Source organism: Oncorhynchus tshawytscha, linkage group LG23 (assembly GCF_018296145.1).
Source record: "Oncorhynchus tshawytscha isolate Ot180627B linkage group LG23, Otsh_v2.0, whole genome shotgun sequence".
Classification (NCBI taxonomy): Eukaryota; Metazoa; Chordata; class Actinopteri; order Salmoniformes; family Salmonidae; genus Oncorhynchus; species Oncorhynchus tshawytscha.
In genome coordinates this window covers 17000268-17016690 of record NC_056451.1, presented here as the reverse complement: position 1 = coordinate 17016690, position 16423 = coordinate 17000268, and the positions used below count along the sequence as shown (strand labels likewise).

At 44.8% G+C, this 16423-nt stretch overlaps 1 protein-coding gene across 1 annotated transcript in view; it reads right to left on the bottom strand.

Annotated features, from left to right (window-relative positions):
• LOC112222801 (zinc finger protein ZFPM2-like) overlaps positions 1–16423 on the bottom strand; it is a 167398-nt gene that overhangs the window by 108795 nt on the left and 42180 nt on the right. Inside the window, exon 3 of the mRNA XM_042304788.1 lies at positions 1591–1689. Coding sequence (XP_042160722.1) covers positions 1591–1689 — 99 coding nt within the window. The remainder of the gene's footprint in view (positions 1–1590; positions 1690–16423) is intronic.

Below are 16423 nucleotides of genomic sequence, written 5' to 3'. Positions count from 1 at the left end.
CTGGAGTTAGAGTTTGAAAGAAACTCTAAGTATGAGACAGACAATCCAGGGTCATGTTCGTTAGCGCACACGGTATCAACATGTTTGGCAGCGGTAAACTGAAATCTCTATTAGTATTGGACAAGTTCAGTCAGGTAGTTCAGTTAGGTAGGACCTTACTCAGCTTCAAACATTTTCTCCCTACTGAACATCCCCAAACCCCAGTCGGTCCAGCAGTCGGTGTTCTGTTAGGAGCCTGTAATTCTCAATATTCTGAGGGCTAAGGACAGAGAGAGAGAGAGAAAGAGAGATGTCCAGAGAGCGAGAGAGAGAGACATAGAGAGATTGGTGTATAATTACTGCCAGTCAGAGCTCCCATCCCCTCCAATCCTATCTCCCTTTCAAAGACAGCAGTATTTTTAAGCTCAGCGTTTTCCCCCGGCCCAAAGGGCCTTCTCTTCGTCATGTGATGCCTGCTGTCTTTTTGTCATGGTGGCCCCCATAGTTGAGCGCTGACCCCCTCAGCCCTGTCTCCTGACTGATCACAGTCATGTTTTATTACTGTCGGCCCAGCCTCTCTAATCTTTAACCAGCAATACTCATTTCCTTCCTCAGATTTAAATGCAAATGTAAAATTTAATGATAAATGCATTATCTGATAGGGCCCGATAACACTGATTCACTGTCAGTATAAAATACACACCGCAGGGGGCTTCAGCACCAGCACAACTTGTCCAAATCCCACTTCTATAAACGTATGTACCTGCTGCAATAGGTCATACGCATTAGAAGGGAATGATATTTTGTGTGTTCAGCAATGTGGATGTAACACCCTCAACAGTAAATGTGTTGCTATCTTGTTCGACGTATTATCCATCACTTTGATGAAGTGACTTTTAAGACGAACAAAAAAACAAGATACAACCATTTTTTTTCCGAAACTCTTGTGAAGAACAGCAAGGGGAATCTGCATGGTAAAATGAGATGTTCAAAGAGAAAATAAATATAGTACATTTTTTTATTCTAAGCTTTCTTTCGGGGTTTCATTCTATGTTCAAGCACATATACCATAAGATTAAGAGCAAAGCAATTTCATCCACCCATTCAACACTGGTAAGTTAACTTACTATTCAATGGTGATAATATACTCATTCAGCTCACCACATCACTTTCCCCAGTTTTTCATCTATTGTTATTAGGAAGCACATTTTATCCCAACTTCAGAGACTTTAGTGGCTTGTATCTCACGTGCCTTGCTCTTTCCCTTTCTGGTAGATTTGAAAGCACTCATCCTACGAGGTGCATTCCATTCCCAGCAGGCAAAATATGTCATTAGATGTCATTAAAAAAAAGTAACTTCCTGGTTGAGATACGGTTTTCTGGTTGAGGGATGTCAGACAACTGCCGGACAACCAGATGACAACCACCAGAGAGAGAGAGAGAGAGAGAGAGAGAGAGAGAGAGAGAGAGAGAGAGAGAGAGAGAGAGAGAGAGAGAGAGAGAGAGAGAGAGAGAGAGAGAGAGAGAGAGAGAGAGAGAGAGAGAGAGAGAGAGAGAGAGAGAGAGAGAGAGAGAGAGAGAGAGAGAGAGAGAGAAATGACGTAAACTTACTTGGTCCATCCCAATCCTCTGGTCCTATAGCTGGGTGTCTGGACTCACTCTGCCCATCCATGTCTGACTCCCCTGCTTCTCCACTGCCATCTTCTTCACCTGTAGACAGATGGGGACATGGGACACACAGATTGGTCATACAGTAGCATGTTGAGTGACATCACTCACAGTTAAATCATATTGTTGCCAAACCACGTTTGATCGAGGAGCACCCATATAATACAGTTGATACAACTGTTATCAGTGCCTTCAGAAAGTATTCATACCTCTTGACTTATTCCACATTTTGTTGTGTTCCAGCCTGAACTCAAAATGCATTAAATATGATTTTTTTCTACACATAATACACACAATACCCTATAATGACAAAGTGAAAACATGTTTTTAGAAATGTTTGCAAATGTATTAATAATGAAATACAGAAATATCTCATTAACCTACAGTAAGTATTCACACCCCAAAGTCAATACATGTTAGAGTAACCTTTGGCAGCGATTACAGCTGTGAGTCTTTATGGGTAAGTCTCTAAGAGCTTTGCACACCTGGATTGTACAATATTTGCTCATTATTCTTTAAAAAATTATTCAAGCTCTGTCAAGTTGGTTGTTGATCATTGCTAGACAGCCATTCTTGTCATAGATTTTCACGCTGATTTTAGTCAAAACCATAGCTACTATAGGCCACTCAGGAACATTCACGGTCTTCTTGGTAAGCAACTCCAGTGTATATTTGGCCTTGTGTTTTAGGTTATTGTCCTGCTGATAGGTGAATTTGTCTCCCAGTGTCTGATGGAAAGCAGACTGAACCAGGTTTTCCTCTAGGATTTTGCCTGGGCTTAGCTCTATTCCATGTCTTTTTATCCTAAAAACCTCCTTGGTCTTTGTAGGTGACTAGTGCTGAACGATTAGTTATTTTTGAGGTCGATTCAGTTTCGGTTTGATTATTCAAAAACAATCACGATTTTCAATTTAGTTTTCAATATATATTTTTTTACATTAAATGCACTATGCATTAAAGGGGTTGAATGCTGTAACAACAAACAATTAATACAAGTCATATGATGGTAGAGACTGACCATTACTGCTTATCATTTATTAAAATTACTTTACTTGAATATTATATTTCAGTTGTTGTGTATATTACATTTAATTTATTTGACGACTTTATTATTTAATTCCAAGTCATCATCTCATTTCGATAGAGCTGCTGCCTATGCTGTCTGCCAAAATCACTATTTTAGTGGTTCTTCAAAGTATATAAGACATACTTTAATGACTGCTGAATACCAACTATCAATCACTTAGATCATGTATTTTCAGATAAAAAATACCTGGCGAAGTAACTGCTCTCTATGTATCCGTCCTGATAGCACATTCTTCTGTCTCTAATATAGCAGGCGTAGAAGAAACAGACCGGACACGTGAGAGCGCAATGGATTATGGTAATTGTGGTTAATTATCAAGTTATCTGCGATTAACTATGTAGAACATTGGCCTGTTGGAAACTACAACTCCCTACTACACCGCACAGTTTGTGCATGATCTGATTTATTTCTAGAGAAACTGCAGCGCAATGTGGGCATTGAGCTCACATAAAAAAGCAGAATGAAATTAACCGATGACGGTCAATTAGTTGTTTAAAAACCAAGAAATAACCGACATTTCAGTTAATTGCTCAGCACTACCGATGACAAGCATGCCCATAACATGATGCAGTCAACACCATGGATGAAAATATGAAGAGTGGAAACAGTGATGTGTTGGATTTGCCAAAACATTATGCTTTGTTTTCAGGACATAAAGTTAATTTCTTTACCAATTCATTTTGCAGTTTTACTTTAGTGCCTTATTGCTTTAGTGCCCTATGCATGTTTTGGAACATTTTTTATTCTGTACAGGCTTCCTTCTTTCACACTGTTATTTACATTAGTATTGTGGAGTAACTATAATGTTGTTGATCCATCCTTCCTGTCACAGCCTTTAAACTCTGTAACTGTTTTAAAAAGTCACCATTGGCCTCATGGTGAAATCCCTGAGCGGTTTCCTTCCTCTCCGGAAACTGAGTTAGGAAGGATGCCTGTATCTTTGTAGTGACTGGGTGTATTGATACACCATCTAAAGTGGAATTGGGTAACTTCACCATGGTCAAAGGGATATTCAATGTCTGCCTTTTATTTTATTTTTTACCTATCTACAAATATGTGCCCTTCTTGCGAGACATTGGAAAACCTCCCTGGTCTTTGTGGTTGAATCTGTGGTTGAAATTCACTGCTCAACTGAGGGACCTTACAGATAATTGTATATGTGGGGTAAAGAGATGAGGTAATCATTCAAAACTCATGTTAAACAAAATTATTGCACACAGAGTGAGTCCATGCAACTTATTATGTGACTTGTTAAGCACATTTTTACTCCTGAACTTATTTAGGCTTGTCATAACAAAGGGGTTGAATACTTACTGATTGAAGACATTTCAGCTTTTCATTTTGAATTTATTGGTCAAAATGTCTAAAAACATCATTTCAGTTTGGCATTTAAGGGATATTGCGTGTAGGCTGGTGACAAAAACTCTCAATTGAATAAATATTACATTCAGGTTGTAATACAACAAAATGTGGAAAAAGTAAAGGAGTGTGAATACTTGTTGATGGTACCGTAACTAACGTGAAACATCTAGGGCTCAAAACAGGAAACAAATGGTTATGTTAGCCATATATACAATGTTCTTAACATTAAGCAATATCACCTATGCAGCTTTGAATACATTGTCTTATTGTTACTATGTATGTCCAGTACAGTGTATTGAATTGCAAGAAGTATCAAGTGTGTGTAACTGTGGGACCAGTGGCTGGTGCAGCTGCAACACTTTTATCTAGAGTTCCTATGAGTTACCATACAGGAGGAAGCCCATGTGTAGCAGGAAGGAAGGAGGAGCAAGAACTTTGGGAGAGCAAGAAAAAGAGAGGGAGAGAGAGAGGAAGGTGGCTATTTATTACTGTTTGATCTATTGTGGAGGAGGGAGAATGTGTGTTCTAGGATGCAGAACAGCAGATTTACAGTCTCAGGGCTGAGGCTCAGAAAGAGAGAGAGAGAGCTAGACGGGGAGAGAGACAGAGAGAGAGAGAGAGAGAGAGAGAGAGAGAGAGAAAGAGAGAGGAGAGAGAGGGGGACGGAGAGGGAGGGAGGGAGGGAGAAAGGGAGAGGACATACCCAGGGATATTTGGCTATCTATCTCTAACCTGGGAAGTGCTTAAATACCTTGTAAAACATAGAGTACTTTACCGCACTACACAGCCACAGCAACCACCGTGATGGGAATACGGCTTACCACGTTCCGAGATTTTCCTTGAAAACCTCTTCTGTTTTGCATGTCCAAGTCCACTATACAGACACAGATAATTAAGTCGTTCTATAACAAACCCCTAAATCCAAAACATGCAATGTGGCTAAAAACACTAGCACTGTGTCGGGGAGACTGTTGGATAAGAGCGTCTGCTAAATGATTAGAATATAAAAATGTTTATGTCCCCAGCCCTGTCTACAGTCTCTGAGCTGTACTGCTGGTGGTAGGCTTGTCCTTAGTGGAGGGGACACTTAGTTCTATCTGGTCACATCATCTTTTCCCTTGCTTCGATGTGTTAAACCTACAGAGTACGTCCAAGGGCGTTGATGGGTTATTATTAGACTTCATTGAAGGAAGCAGAGGGATGGATTTAGTCAGACCCTTCAGAAGTAAAGGTACTATGATTACAACTACTACTGGCTCTGGCTAAAAGTAGTGTACTATAAGGTAAATAGAGTGTCATATCGGAGACGTCTATACAGTCCAGAATAAGGCCTTAACATTGTGTCCATCCTGGGTTCATCTTCAGATCAACCAACACTCACTGCGCTTGTTTGGCTTTCTACACACATAGCTCACTTCAAAGAAGGCAGCAAACACTGCCAAAAGGATAGCAGCTTCCTGCCTCTCTGTGTGAGAGAGAAAAAAAAGTCCAAGTGAAGGAAGTCTGCAGCACTGTCCTACTAACAGTAACATGAGGTCACAGTGACCCAGTTTAGCTTATGCAAGTGTCTGCTTGGGATGGCGAAATTCTCCCCCTTTCCTTCCTTCCCAGTAGGTATTATCAGTGAGCCCACTCACTGAATCCACCTCGCTATTTACTGTTGGGGGCCTGGAGTACAGTTAGCTGGAGACGCTCTTTAGCATACTGGGGATCACTAGGCGTTATGACGAGGATAACAAAGGGTGAATATCAACAGTTCCTTTCAGTGGAGCGAGTTTAAAGAAGCCGGGTGAGATAACATTAAAGGCAGTACCTTGATCTCAGGCGAACATGTTAAGCCCTGCAACGAAACGTATTGGAAGTGTTTAATTACAGCTCAGGAAATGAAGCTACAAGATGATTCCTTAATTAAGCAGTGATTACGGATTTTCTGCTGCCTTCTATCTAACCACCGTTTGCAATGCATTTTAAACACAATCGCCCAGGCAACCTCACAGAGATGAACAATGTCACAGGCAAGCACTGGGCTTGATGAAGTTCCCTCTCTAGCGAATGTTGCACGGGAAACCATCGAGGAGGAACATGTTGTAGCAGTATGTAGGCTACAGTATGATAAAGATACAGGGATACATACAGCCACTTCATGAATTCAATGTGCATGAGCTATCTCAAAACCTTTTTGCCATACGAACAGACTATTAAAGCATTCTGTTTCATTCAGAGGGGGCTGTGTTTGATATCACTGGTTTCTTGCCATGTTATCAAAGGATAAAGATTGCCAATGATCTACATTATAGTCTATGTCACAATAATCTACCGCTGGCTAAAATCCCTTTCCTTGTTTAATCAAATGAAGACATTTAGGAGTGAATGAGAAAAATAATGTATTTGAGAGTGAGAATGGAGAAAGGTGGAGGGAAGAGTATGGGGTAGGGTAGGGTAGCATGGGGTAGGGTGCATGGGGTAGGGTAGGATGGGGGTAGGGTAGCATGGGGTAGGGTAGGGTAGCATGGGGTAGGGTAAGGTGGCATGGGGTAGGGTAGCATGGGGTAGGGTAGGGTGCATGAGGTAGGGAAGTGTGGCATGGGGTAGGGCTGGGTGGCATGATGTAGGGTAGCATGGGGTGGGGTAGGGTGCATGAGGTAGGGTAGTGTGGCATGGGGTAGGGTAGTGTGGCATGGGGTAGGGTAGGGCAGCATGGGGTAGGGTAGCATGGGGTAGGGTAGGGTTGCATGGGGTAGGGGAGCATGAGGTAGGGTAGAGTGGCATAGGGTAGGGTAGCATGGGGTAGGGAACCATGGGGTAAGGTAGGGTGGCATGAGGTAGGGTAGTGTGGCATGGGGTAGGGTAGGGCAGCATGGGGTAGGGTAGCATGGGGTAGGGTAGGGTTGCATGGGGTAGGGGGCATGGGGTATGGTAGGGTGGCATGGGGTAGGGTAGCATGGGGTAGGGTACCATGGGGTAGGGTAGGGTGGCATGGGGTAGGGTAGCATGGGGTAGGGTACCATGGGGTAGGGTAGGGTGGCATGGGGTAGGGTGCGGTAGTATGGGGTAGGGTAGCATGGGGTAGGGTAGGGTTGCATGGGGCAGGGTAGGGTTGCATGGGGTAGGGTAGCATGGGGTAGGGTAGGATTGCATGGGGTAGGGTAGCATGGGGTAGGGAAGCATGGGGTAGTGTAGGGTGGCATGGGGTAGGGTTGGGAAGCATGGGGTAGGGTTGGGGAGCATGGGGTAGATTATGAGAAATGGGGTAGGGTAGCATGGGGTAGGGTAAGGTGGCATGGAGTAGGGTGGGGTAGAATGGGGTAGGGTAATGGGTGTAGGTTAGGGGTAGGGTAGCATGGGGTAGGATGGGGAGCACGGGGTAGGGTGGGGTAGCATGGGGTATGGTAGGTAAGCATAGAGTAGGGTGGGGGAGCATGGGGTATGGTGGGGAACATGGGGTAGGGTGGGGAGGCATTGGGCAGGGTAGGGTGGCATGGGGTAGGGTAGGGAGCATGGTGTAGGGTAGAGGAGCATGGGGTAGGGTCAGGAGCATGGTGTAGGGTAGAGGAGCATGGGGTAGGGTAGGGAGCATGGTGTAGGGTAGAGGAGCAGGGGGTAGGGTCAGGAGCATGGGGTAGGGTAGGGGAGCATGAGGTAGGGTCAGGAAGCATTGGGTAGGATGGGGTAGGGTAGGTGAAAATGGGGTAGGGTAGGGGAGCATGAGAGCATGGGTAGGGTAGGGAACCATGGGGTAGGGTAAGGGGAGCATGGGGTAGGGTAGGTGGCATGGGGTAGGGCAGTATGGGGTGGGATAGGGTAAGGTGGCATGGAGTAGGGTGGGGTAGAATGGGGTAGGGTAATGGGTGTAGGTTAGGGGTAGGTTGGCATGGGGTAGGATGGGGGAGCACGGGGTAGAGTGGGGTAGCATTGGGTATGGTAGGTAAGAATAGAGTAGGGTGGTGGGAGCATGGGGTAGGGTGGGGGAACATGGGGTAGAGTGGGGAGGCATTGGGCAGGGTAGGGTGGCATGGGGTAGGGTAGGGAGCATGGTGTAGGGTAGAGGAGCATGGAGTAGGGTCGGGGCATAGGGTAGGGTAAGGGAGCATGGGGTAGGGTCAGGAAGCATTGGGTAGAATGGGGTAGGGTAGGTGAAAATGGGGTAGGGTAGGGGAGCATGAGAGCATGGGTAGGGTAGGGAACCATGGGGTAGGGTGGGGGAGCATTGGGTAGGGTAGGGAACCATGGGGTAGGGTGGGGGAGCATTGGGTAGGGTAGGGAAACCATGGGGTAGGGTGGGGGAGCATTGGGTAGGGTAGGGAACCATGGGGTAGGGTAGGGGAGCATGGGGTAGGGTAGGGAACCATGAGGTAGGGTAGGGGAGCATGGGGTAGGGTAGGGGAGCATGGGGGTAGGGTAGGTGAGCATGGGGTAGGGTAGGGGAGCATGGGGTAGGGTGGGAGTGCATTGGTAGGGTAGGGAGCATGGGATGGGTCAGGATGCATGGGGTAGGATGGGGAAGGATGGGGTAGGATAGGTGAAAATGGGGTAGGGTAGGGGAGCATGAGAGCATGGGTAGGGTAGGGGACCATGGGGTAGGGTGTGGGGAGCATGGGGTAGGGTAGTATGGGGTAGGGATGCATGGGGTAGGGTAGGGGAGCATGGGGTAGGGTAGGGATGCATGGGGTAGGGTGGGAGTGCATTGGTAGGGTAGGGGTGCATGGGGTAGGGTAGGGATGCATGGGGTAGGTTGGGAGTGCATTGGTAGGATAGGGGTGCATGGGGTAGGGTGGGAGAGCATGGGTAGGGTAGGGGAGCATTAGGTAGGGTGGGATGCACATTGTATGTTAGGGCAGAGTTTGCGGGCATGTGTCAGTGAGCTGTTAGAATCAGGCCTCCCTATCGCTGCTTCATCAAAGGACAGCCTCTCCAGCCAAATCACAGTCACACACAGTCGGGTGCCACACATCCAGGTCAATAAGCTTAAAGGCGATTTACACAAACAACTCCTCCAGCAAGGTAGGAACAAAGTCATATTGGCTTTTTCTCTCCCTTTTAGCATTGTCTTTGCCAAGGAAGCCCTTGAAAATGTCAATCTGGTTCGCGTGCGACTTTAAGGAGCTCAGAGCCGCCTAATCTGACCAGCCAGCCAACAGACAGGTTGCTACTCCCTCTACAAGGTCTTATTGTAGCATAGAGAATGATGATGTTGAAATGGTGTCAGTAAAGCAAACGGTTACTGTATGTTTAAACCACCATAGGACGCATTAGGTTAAGGTTATGATTTAGGGTTGGGTTTCACCATAGATCTACGTTAGTCTCAAGGTTGTCATGATAACCAAACTGCTATCAAGATCACATCGCTTTCTAATGAAGATAAACTAGCTAAATCTAGTCAAAGGCAAAAGACAAGGTCATTCGTGTTTAAAGGAGGTTGTTGATACAGTAAATACCGTGTCGTGATCAGCCATTCCAAAAAGACACCGTCTCCACCAAAGTCAAGCATAGCTGTAAGACTTCTGTCTCTGCTCTCAGAAGAACCATTACAGAGAATACATCATACATCTTTCAGAGATACGGGCAAAAACCCCCACCAACACTATGCAGTGGAGCTCTCCAATGGAGGGAGCTTATTAGTGAATAAGCCTTGCCACTGTCTCTTTAACTGCCAATAAATTCCCATCATTACAGAATCTGGCAGTTTTCCTGGGCGTCTGCGCCGGGTTTTATCTCCCTCTCTCTCCAGTCTGGGAGCATGTAGATCTGGCCCCGTTAGATTGTCATACTTAACAAACATTCATGATTCATTTCCTCCACTGAGTCAAATGGGGCTAAAGGGATGTCTCGATTCATCTTATCGCGCCACAAATTAGCATTTCCCATATTCCTCAGCATCAACTGTGCATTAAAATTCCACATTTACCATTCCAGGCACTGGGCTGGCAGCTGTGGCAAAATAAAACTGAGAATGGAGGAGATGTTCTGTTGGTGGATCCTGATTATTTCTGAATGGTACAAAGAGTGGCACATGAATTCTGCCACTTTCTGTTTGCTGCTATATGTCTCTGACTGACTATGATTCAGATTAGCCATTGAAAGGTCAAATCGAGGGTCAATGTGATTTTGTATTTACCACAATGAATATCCTACCTGATTTTCAGGTCCCCTTGAACTGTGAGAAAGTGTGTATGACTGCATTGTAATGCCATAATTTGGATCTATTAACGGTGATTGGAAGATAAATGCAATCATCTCATTTAAGTCATATGGTCACTGTATGCACTTTACTACCATCAGAATCACATGTAATCAATAAAAATCTATGTACATAAAAGCTGCTTTTCGTCATCAGTAAATAGGTGAATCTCACACACACACACACACACACACACACACAGAGCAGCTTGTGCCAGCACCGTGTTAAACTTCACATCCCCCATCCCCTTCCCACTCATATTTCCACAACAATAAAAAGGGGTACAAGAACAAGGTGAAATTTCACAATTTCAGTAAAAGTGATGCCACTCGGTAAATAAAACGGCATCCTTCTCACAACTATGGCTCTGGGAGTGACAACAGAGTATAAATCCTGCCTCTGCGTTCAGTTCACTAGCAGGTGGACCGTGCACAGGAAGTTGTTTGAGGATAGATTCTTTAAACTCCAAGGTTGTTTCTGCAGGGGTGTGGAAGGTGGGGGTGTGTGTGGTGGAGGGGTGTGGCTTGTCCAGAGTGCTCATGGGTAGAAGCCCTCTCTCTAACTGAATGTTGGTTCACATGCTCTCCTCTCACAGAGCTTCCCTGTTCTATTCTATTCTAGTTCTATTCTAGCTACTTCATTTCACACCAATGTATGCCGTTTCAGAGCCATTATGATGTTTGGTGTCACTGACAGACAAGAGCCTCTCTATCATTTCATGGTAGATGAGTAGGCATGGGTAGAACTGAAGAGTAACACTCTCCAAATAGTTGAAGGTGTCCACAAAGTGGAACGCTTAGACAGTTTGCAGAAACACAGATTACATACATGACATTCTGAATAAGAATGTGTATAAGGGACAGGGATTCTGGGAAAGAAATAGACTCATTCTTTGTTAAAACATTGGACGACGCAACAACAGCCAGAATGTATGACGCATGCTGCCAAACAGACACGACAGCTGACTTAATAAGACCCAAGTGCCCCAAGCAGCTGTCAAAAGACAAGGTGACGACATAGTATGGTGTGTCGGCATATCTTCACTACACGCCGCATATAGAACCAGCAAAGGTCCCCCCTCGCAAAACAGGTTCCTGAGCTCAACGGTCTTTTCCTGGTTAAAAGACGTAAACAAAAGGTCATCAATAACAGGTGCAGGACAGGAACAGAAGAATGTACAGGCTCCAGAGTCAACCAACCAGGGCCCTATGAATTGTGTGAAGAGTCTCAGTCACGACCAAGTCAAGTCACGCTGGGGCGTCAAGGTGCTCCCACCAGTTATCTGAAGGAGGCCCTTTTCTGCAAGGGTAAGGCAGACGGGTACGACTCTGGTGCCATTCAACTTCTTGACCTTTGCGCCTTTAAGCGGCTTTGCTACTTCACCGCACTCCGATCAAAGTTAATAAGTGCTTCATATGTTAATGAAAATTGGTCCTCCTCTTTGTGTTCCCACAGCTTTTTAATACCTATTATAGGCTCCAACTTTTAATGGAGGTTTTAGGTCCCTGTGACAAGCCCATTTCGCAGAGTGACTACACAGATACAAGGCTAAGCTAAGACCACAAAGTCCCACAGTGTGGCTCAGTGGAGAAACCTTCCTTCACAGGGGAGACCATATTCTCCGAGAGGGAGGAGAGGAGGAAGAGAAGGAAGAGAAGATAAAGGCCATGGGGATGAGTGGCTGCTTTAAAACCTACGTTCAACTCCGCACCGGACTAATTACACCACGGCCATCACATTTGAGAGGGTTTAGTTAATCAAGGGGCTCTTTTTTTCCTCCTATAGTCGAGGAATAACACACTTAAACCGTTTAATGCTGTTCCAGGATTGCGTCTTGTTTCATTCGCAGGCACTTTCAACATAAGTGGGGTAAATTTAAGCCACTCAGACACAGGTTTAAATGAGGTTTAAAGAGATCTCACTGAGCAATGGAACATGGCTGGAAAATGGCTATACCTGATGATTGAGCGGAACTTGCAACGGCGAAAGAAAAGAAAGTTGGATAGGACATCACTTGGGTTTTAAGAGGAAGTGGGACACTTAGCTAAGCTCAGATAGTGAAAGTAAAACATCTGACTGGTAAAGCTTGTACATGACAAGGGAAAGATGATTTAAGTATCTCCAAAACGAACCGTTGGCACTTCGGACAACTCTTAGTCCTACTTCATTCCAAAACATCAGAAAGTGAAAGGAGATTTGAGGCACATACACACTCATACTTGGTCTTATCCAAGACAATGGAGCTATCAAATGGTTTCTCCAGGGCTCTTTGAAGACTGGTACAATCACATTTTAAGAAATGTTCACATTCCTTGGGCTACTTTCACATACAGTTCTGTAGTGTTCAATTTATCCTAGAGCTAATGGGTCTGGGAATCACAATCTATTCAGTGGTTCTCCTATTGCAGTGTATAACTCTCACAATATACAGTTATATCAGAGGCATAGGGAAGGAGGTGTTGCTGTTAAATCCAATTTTGGAATGTTTTCAAAATATATATATTTTTACCTTTTTTTGAAGAACAAAGGGGCACTGTTAGTGATATGATTATTGAGGGCATAGCCTATGCAAAGCAGAAAAATATGTATTTTTTGAAGATGTTTTCAAATCCTAAAAGTTTAGAGGTGTGAAAAAGAAAGAATAATTCAAAGCATTTCTTGTTGAAGGAAAAGGAGACATTCAAAGTATTGGTGTTTCATTAAAAAGCAAATGTATGGCATTCATGAGCCAGTAATTCTGGGGACACCTGGGGTACTAAAACCCAAGAACTGGGGGTATGGGGGAGGTCTGTGGTGGGGGGGGCATGTATGCACCTCTGTGTATGTGTGTGACAGCCATGTCATCTTCACACTGTATCCTGGAGCAGGTGGTAATTGAACTCCTGTGATGGCAGGGTGTGACCAAAATGAAACTAAAATAAAGCAGCAATCTAATTGAATTGGAGTTCAAAGAGAAGTTGGTGGGTTTGACTGAGCTAGGTGTTGTGTGTCTGATAGCTACCAGCAGTAGCAGGTGTGAGCTGGGAGTGTTCAGACTGTTCAGAGTACTGTACTGGTTCAAAGAGAAGTTGGTGGGTTTGACTGAGCTAGGTGTTGTGTGTCTGATAGCTACCAGCAGTAGCAGGTGTGAGCTGGGAGTGTTCAGACTGTTCAGAGTACTGTACTGGTTCAAAGGTAGGGAAGTGACACGCTAGCTCACTATTCTCCAGTGGGCATGTAGGGCCTCGATAGGAGCATCACAGAGCCACAGAGATAGAGAGACAGAGACAGAGACAGAGATACAGAGAGGGAGAGAGAGAGACAGAGATACAGAGAGGGAGAGAGAGACAGAGACAGAGATACAGAGATACAGAGAGGGAGAGAGACAGAGACAGAGATACAGAGAGGGAGAGAGAGATACAGAGACAGAGATACATAGAGGGAGAGAGACAGAGATAGAGATACATAGAGGGAGCGAGACAGAGACAGAGATACATAGAGGGAGAGAGACAGAGACAGAGATACAGAGAGGGAGAGAGACAGAGACAGATATACATAGAGGGAGAGAGACAGAGACAGAGATACAGAGAGGGAGAGAGAGACAGAGACAGAGATACAGAGATACAGAGAAGGAGAGAGACAGAGACAGAGATACAGAGAGGGAGAGAGACAGAGACAGATATACATAGAGGGAGAGATACAGAGACAGAGATACATAGAGGGAGAGAGACAGAGACAGAGATACAGAGAGGGAGAGAGACAGAGACAGAGATACATAGAGGGAGAGAGACAGAGACAGAGATACAGAGAGGGAGAGAGACAGAGACAGATATACATAGAGGGAAAGATACAGAGACAGAGATACATAGAGGGAGAGAGACAGAGACAGAGACAGAGATACATAGAGGGAGAGAGACAGAGATAGAGACAGAGTGTCCTTTATCTTGTGTCCTTTAGCCATTTGTACATTGTTAGAACACTGTATATATATATAATATGACATTTGTAATGTCTTTACTGTTTTGAAACTTCTGTATGTGTAATGTTTACTGTTAATTTTTGTTGTTTTTCACTTTATATATTCACTTTGTATGTTGTCTACCTCACTTGCTTTGGCAATGTTAACACATGTTTCCCATGCCAATAAAGCCCTTGAATTGAATTGAATTGAATTGAATTGACAGAGAGAGAGATACATAGAGGGAGAGAGACAGAGACAGAGACAGAGATACATAGCGGAAGAGAGAGACAGAGACAGAGACAGAGACAGAGACAGAGATACATAGAGGGAGAGAGACAGAGATAGAGACAGAGTGTCCTTTATCTTGTGTCCTTTAGCCATTTGTACATTGTTAGAACACTGTATATATATATAATATGACATTTGTAATGTCTTTACTGTTTTGAAACTTCTGTATGTGTAATGTTTACTGTTAATTTTTGTTGTTTTTCACTTTATATATTCACTTTGTATGTTGTCTACCTCACTTGCTTTGGCAATGTTAACACATGTTTCCCATGCCAATAAAGCCCTTGAATTGAATTGAATTGAATTGAATTGACAGAGAGAGAGATACATAGAGGGAGAGAGACAGAGACAGAGACAGAGATACATAGCGGAAGAGAGAGACAGAGACAGAGACAGAGACAGAGACAGAGACAGAGACAGAGACAGAGACAGAGACAGAGACAGAGACAGAGACAGAGACACATAGCGGGAGAGAGAGACAGAGACAGAGATACATAGAGGGAGAGAGACAGAGACAGAGATACATAGAGAGAGAGAGACAGAGACAGAGACAGAGACAGAGATACATAGAGGGAGAGAGACAGAGACAGAGACAGAGATACATAGAGGGAGAGAGACAGAGACAGAGATAGAGACAGAGAGAGAGATACATAGAGGGAGAGAGACAGAGACAGAGAGACAGAGATACAGAGAGGGAGAGATACAGAGACAGAGATACAGAGAGGGAGAGATACAGAGACAGAGATACATAGAGGGAGAGAGACAGAGACAGAGACAGAGATACATAGAGGGAGAGAGGGAGAGACAGAGATAGAGACAGAGAGAGAGATACATAGAGGGAGAGAGACAGAGACAGAGATAGAGACAGAGACAGAGATACATAGAGGGAGAGAGACAGAGACAGAGATAGAGACAGAGACAGAGATACATAGCGGGAGAGAGAGACAGAGACAGAGATACATAGCGGAAGAGAGAGACAGAGACAGAGACAGAGACAGAGACAGAGACAGAGACAGAGACAGAGACAGAGACAGAGACAGAGATAGAGACAGAGAGAGAGATACATAGAGGGAGAGAGACAGAGACAGAGATAGAGACAGAGACAGAGATACATAGAGGGAGAGAGACAGAGACAGAGATAGAGACAGAGACAGAGATACATAGCGGGAGAGAGAGACAGAGACAGAGATACATAGCGGAAGAGAGAGACAGAGACAGAGACAGAGACAGAGACAGAGACAGAGACAGAGACAGAGACAGAGACAGAGACAGAGACAGAGACACATAGCGGGAGAGAGAGACAGAGACAGAGATACATAGAGGGAGAGAGACAGAGACAGAGATACATAGAGGGAGAGAGACAGAGACAGAGACAGAGATACATAGAGGGAGAGAGACAGAGACAGAGATACATAGAGGGAGAGAGACAGAGACAGAGACAGAGATAGAGACAGAGAGAGAGATACATAGAGGGAGAGAGACAGAGACAGAGATAGAGACAGAGACAGAGATACATAGCGGGAGAGAGAGACAGAGACAGAGATAGAGACAGAGACAGAGACACAGAGGGAGAGAGACACAGAGGGAGAGAGAGACAGATACAGAGACAGAGACAGAGACAGAGACAGAGACAGAGATACATAGCGGGAGAGAGAGACAGAGACAGAGAGGGAGAGAGAGAGAGAGATACATAGAGGGAGAGAGAGAGAGAGATACATAGAGAGATACATAGAGAGAGAGAGAGAGAGACAGAGAGAGATACATAGAGGGAGAGAGAGAGAGACAGAGAGAGATACATAGAGGGAGAGAGAGATACATAGAGGGAGAGAGAGATACATAGAGAGAGAGAGACAGAGAGAGATACATAGAGAGAGAGATACATAGAGAGAGAGAGAGAGAGAGAGAGAGAGAGAGAGAGACA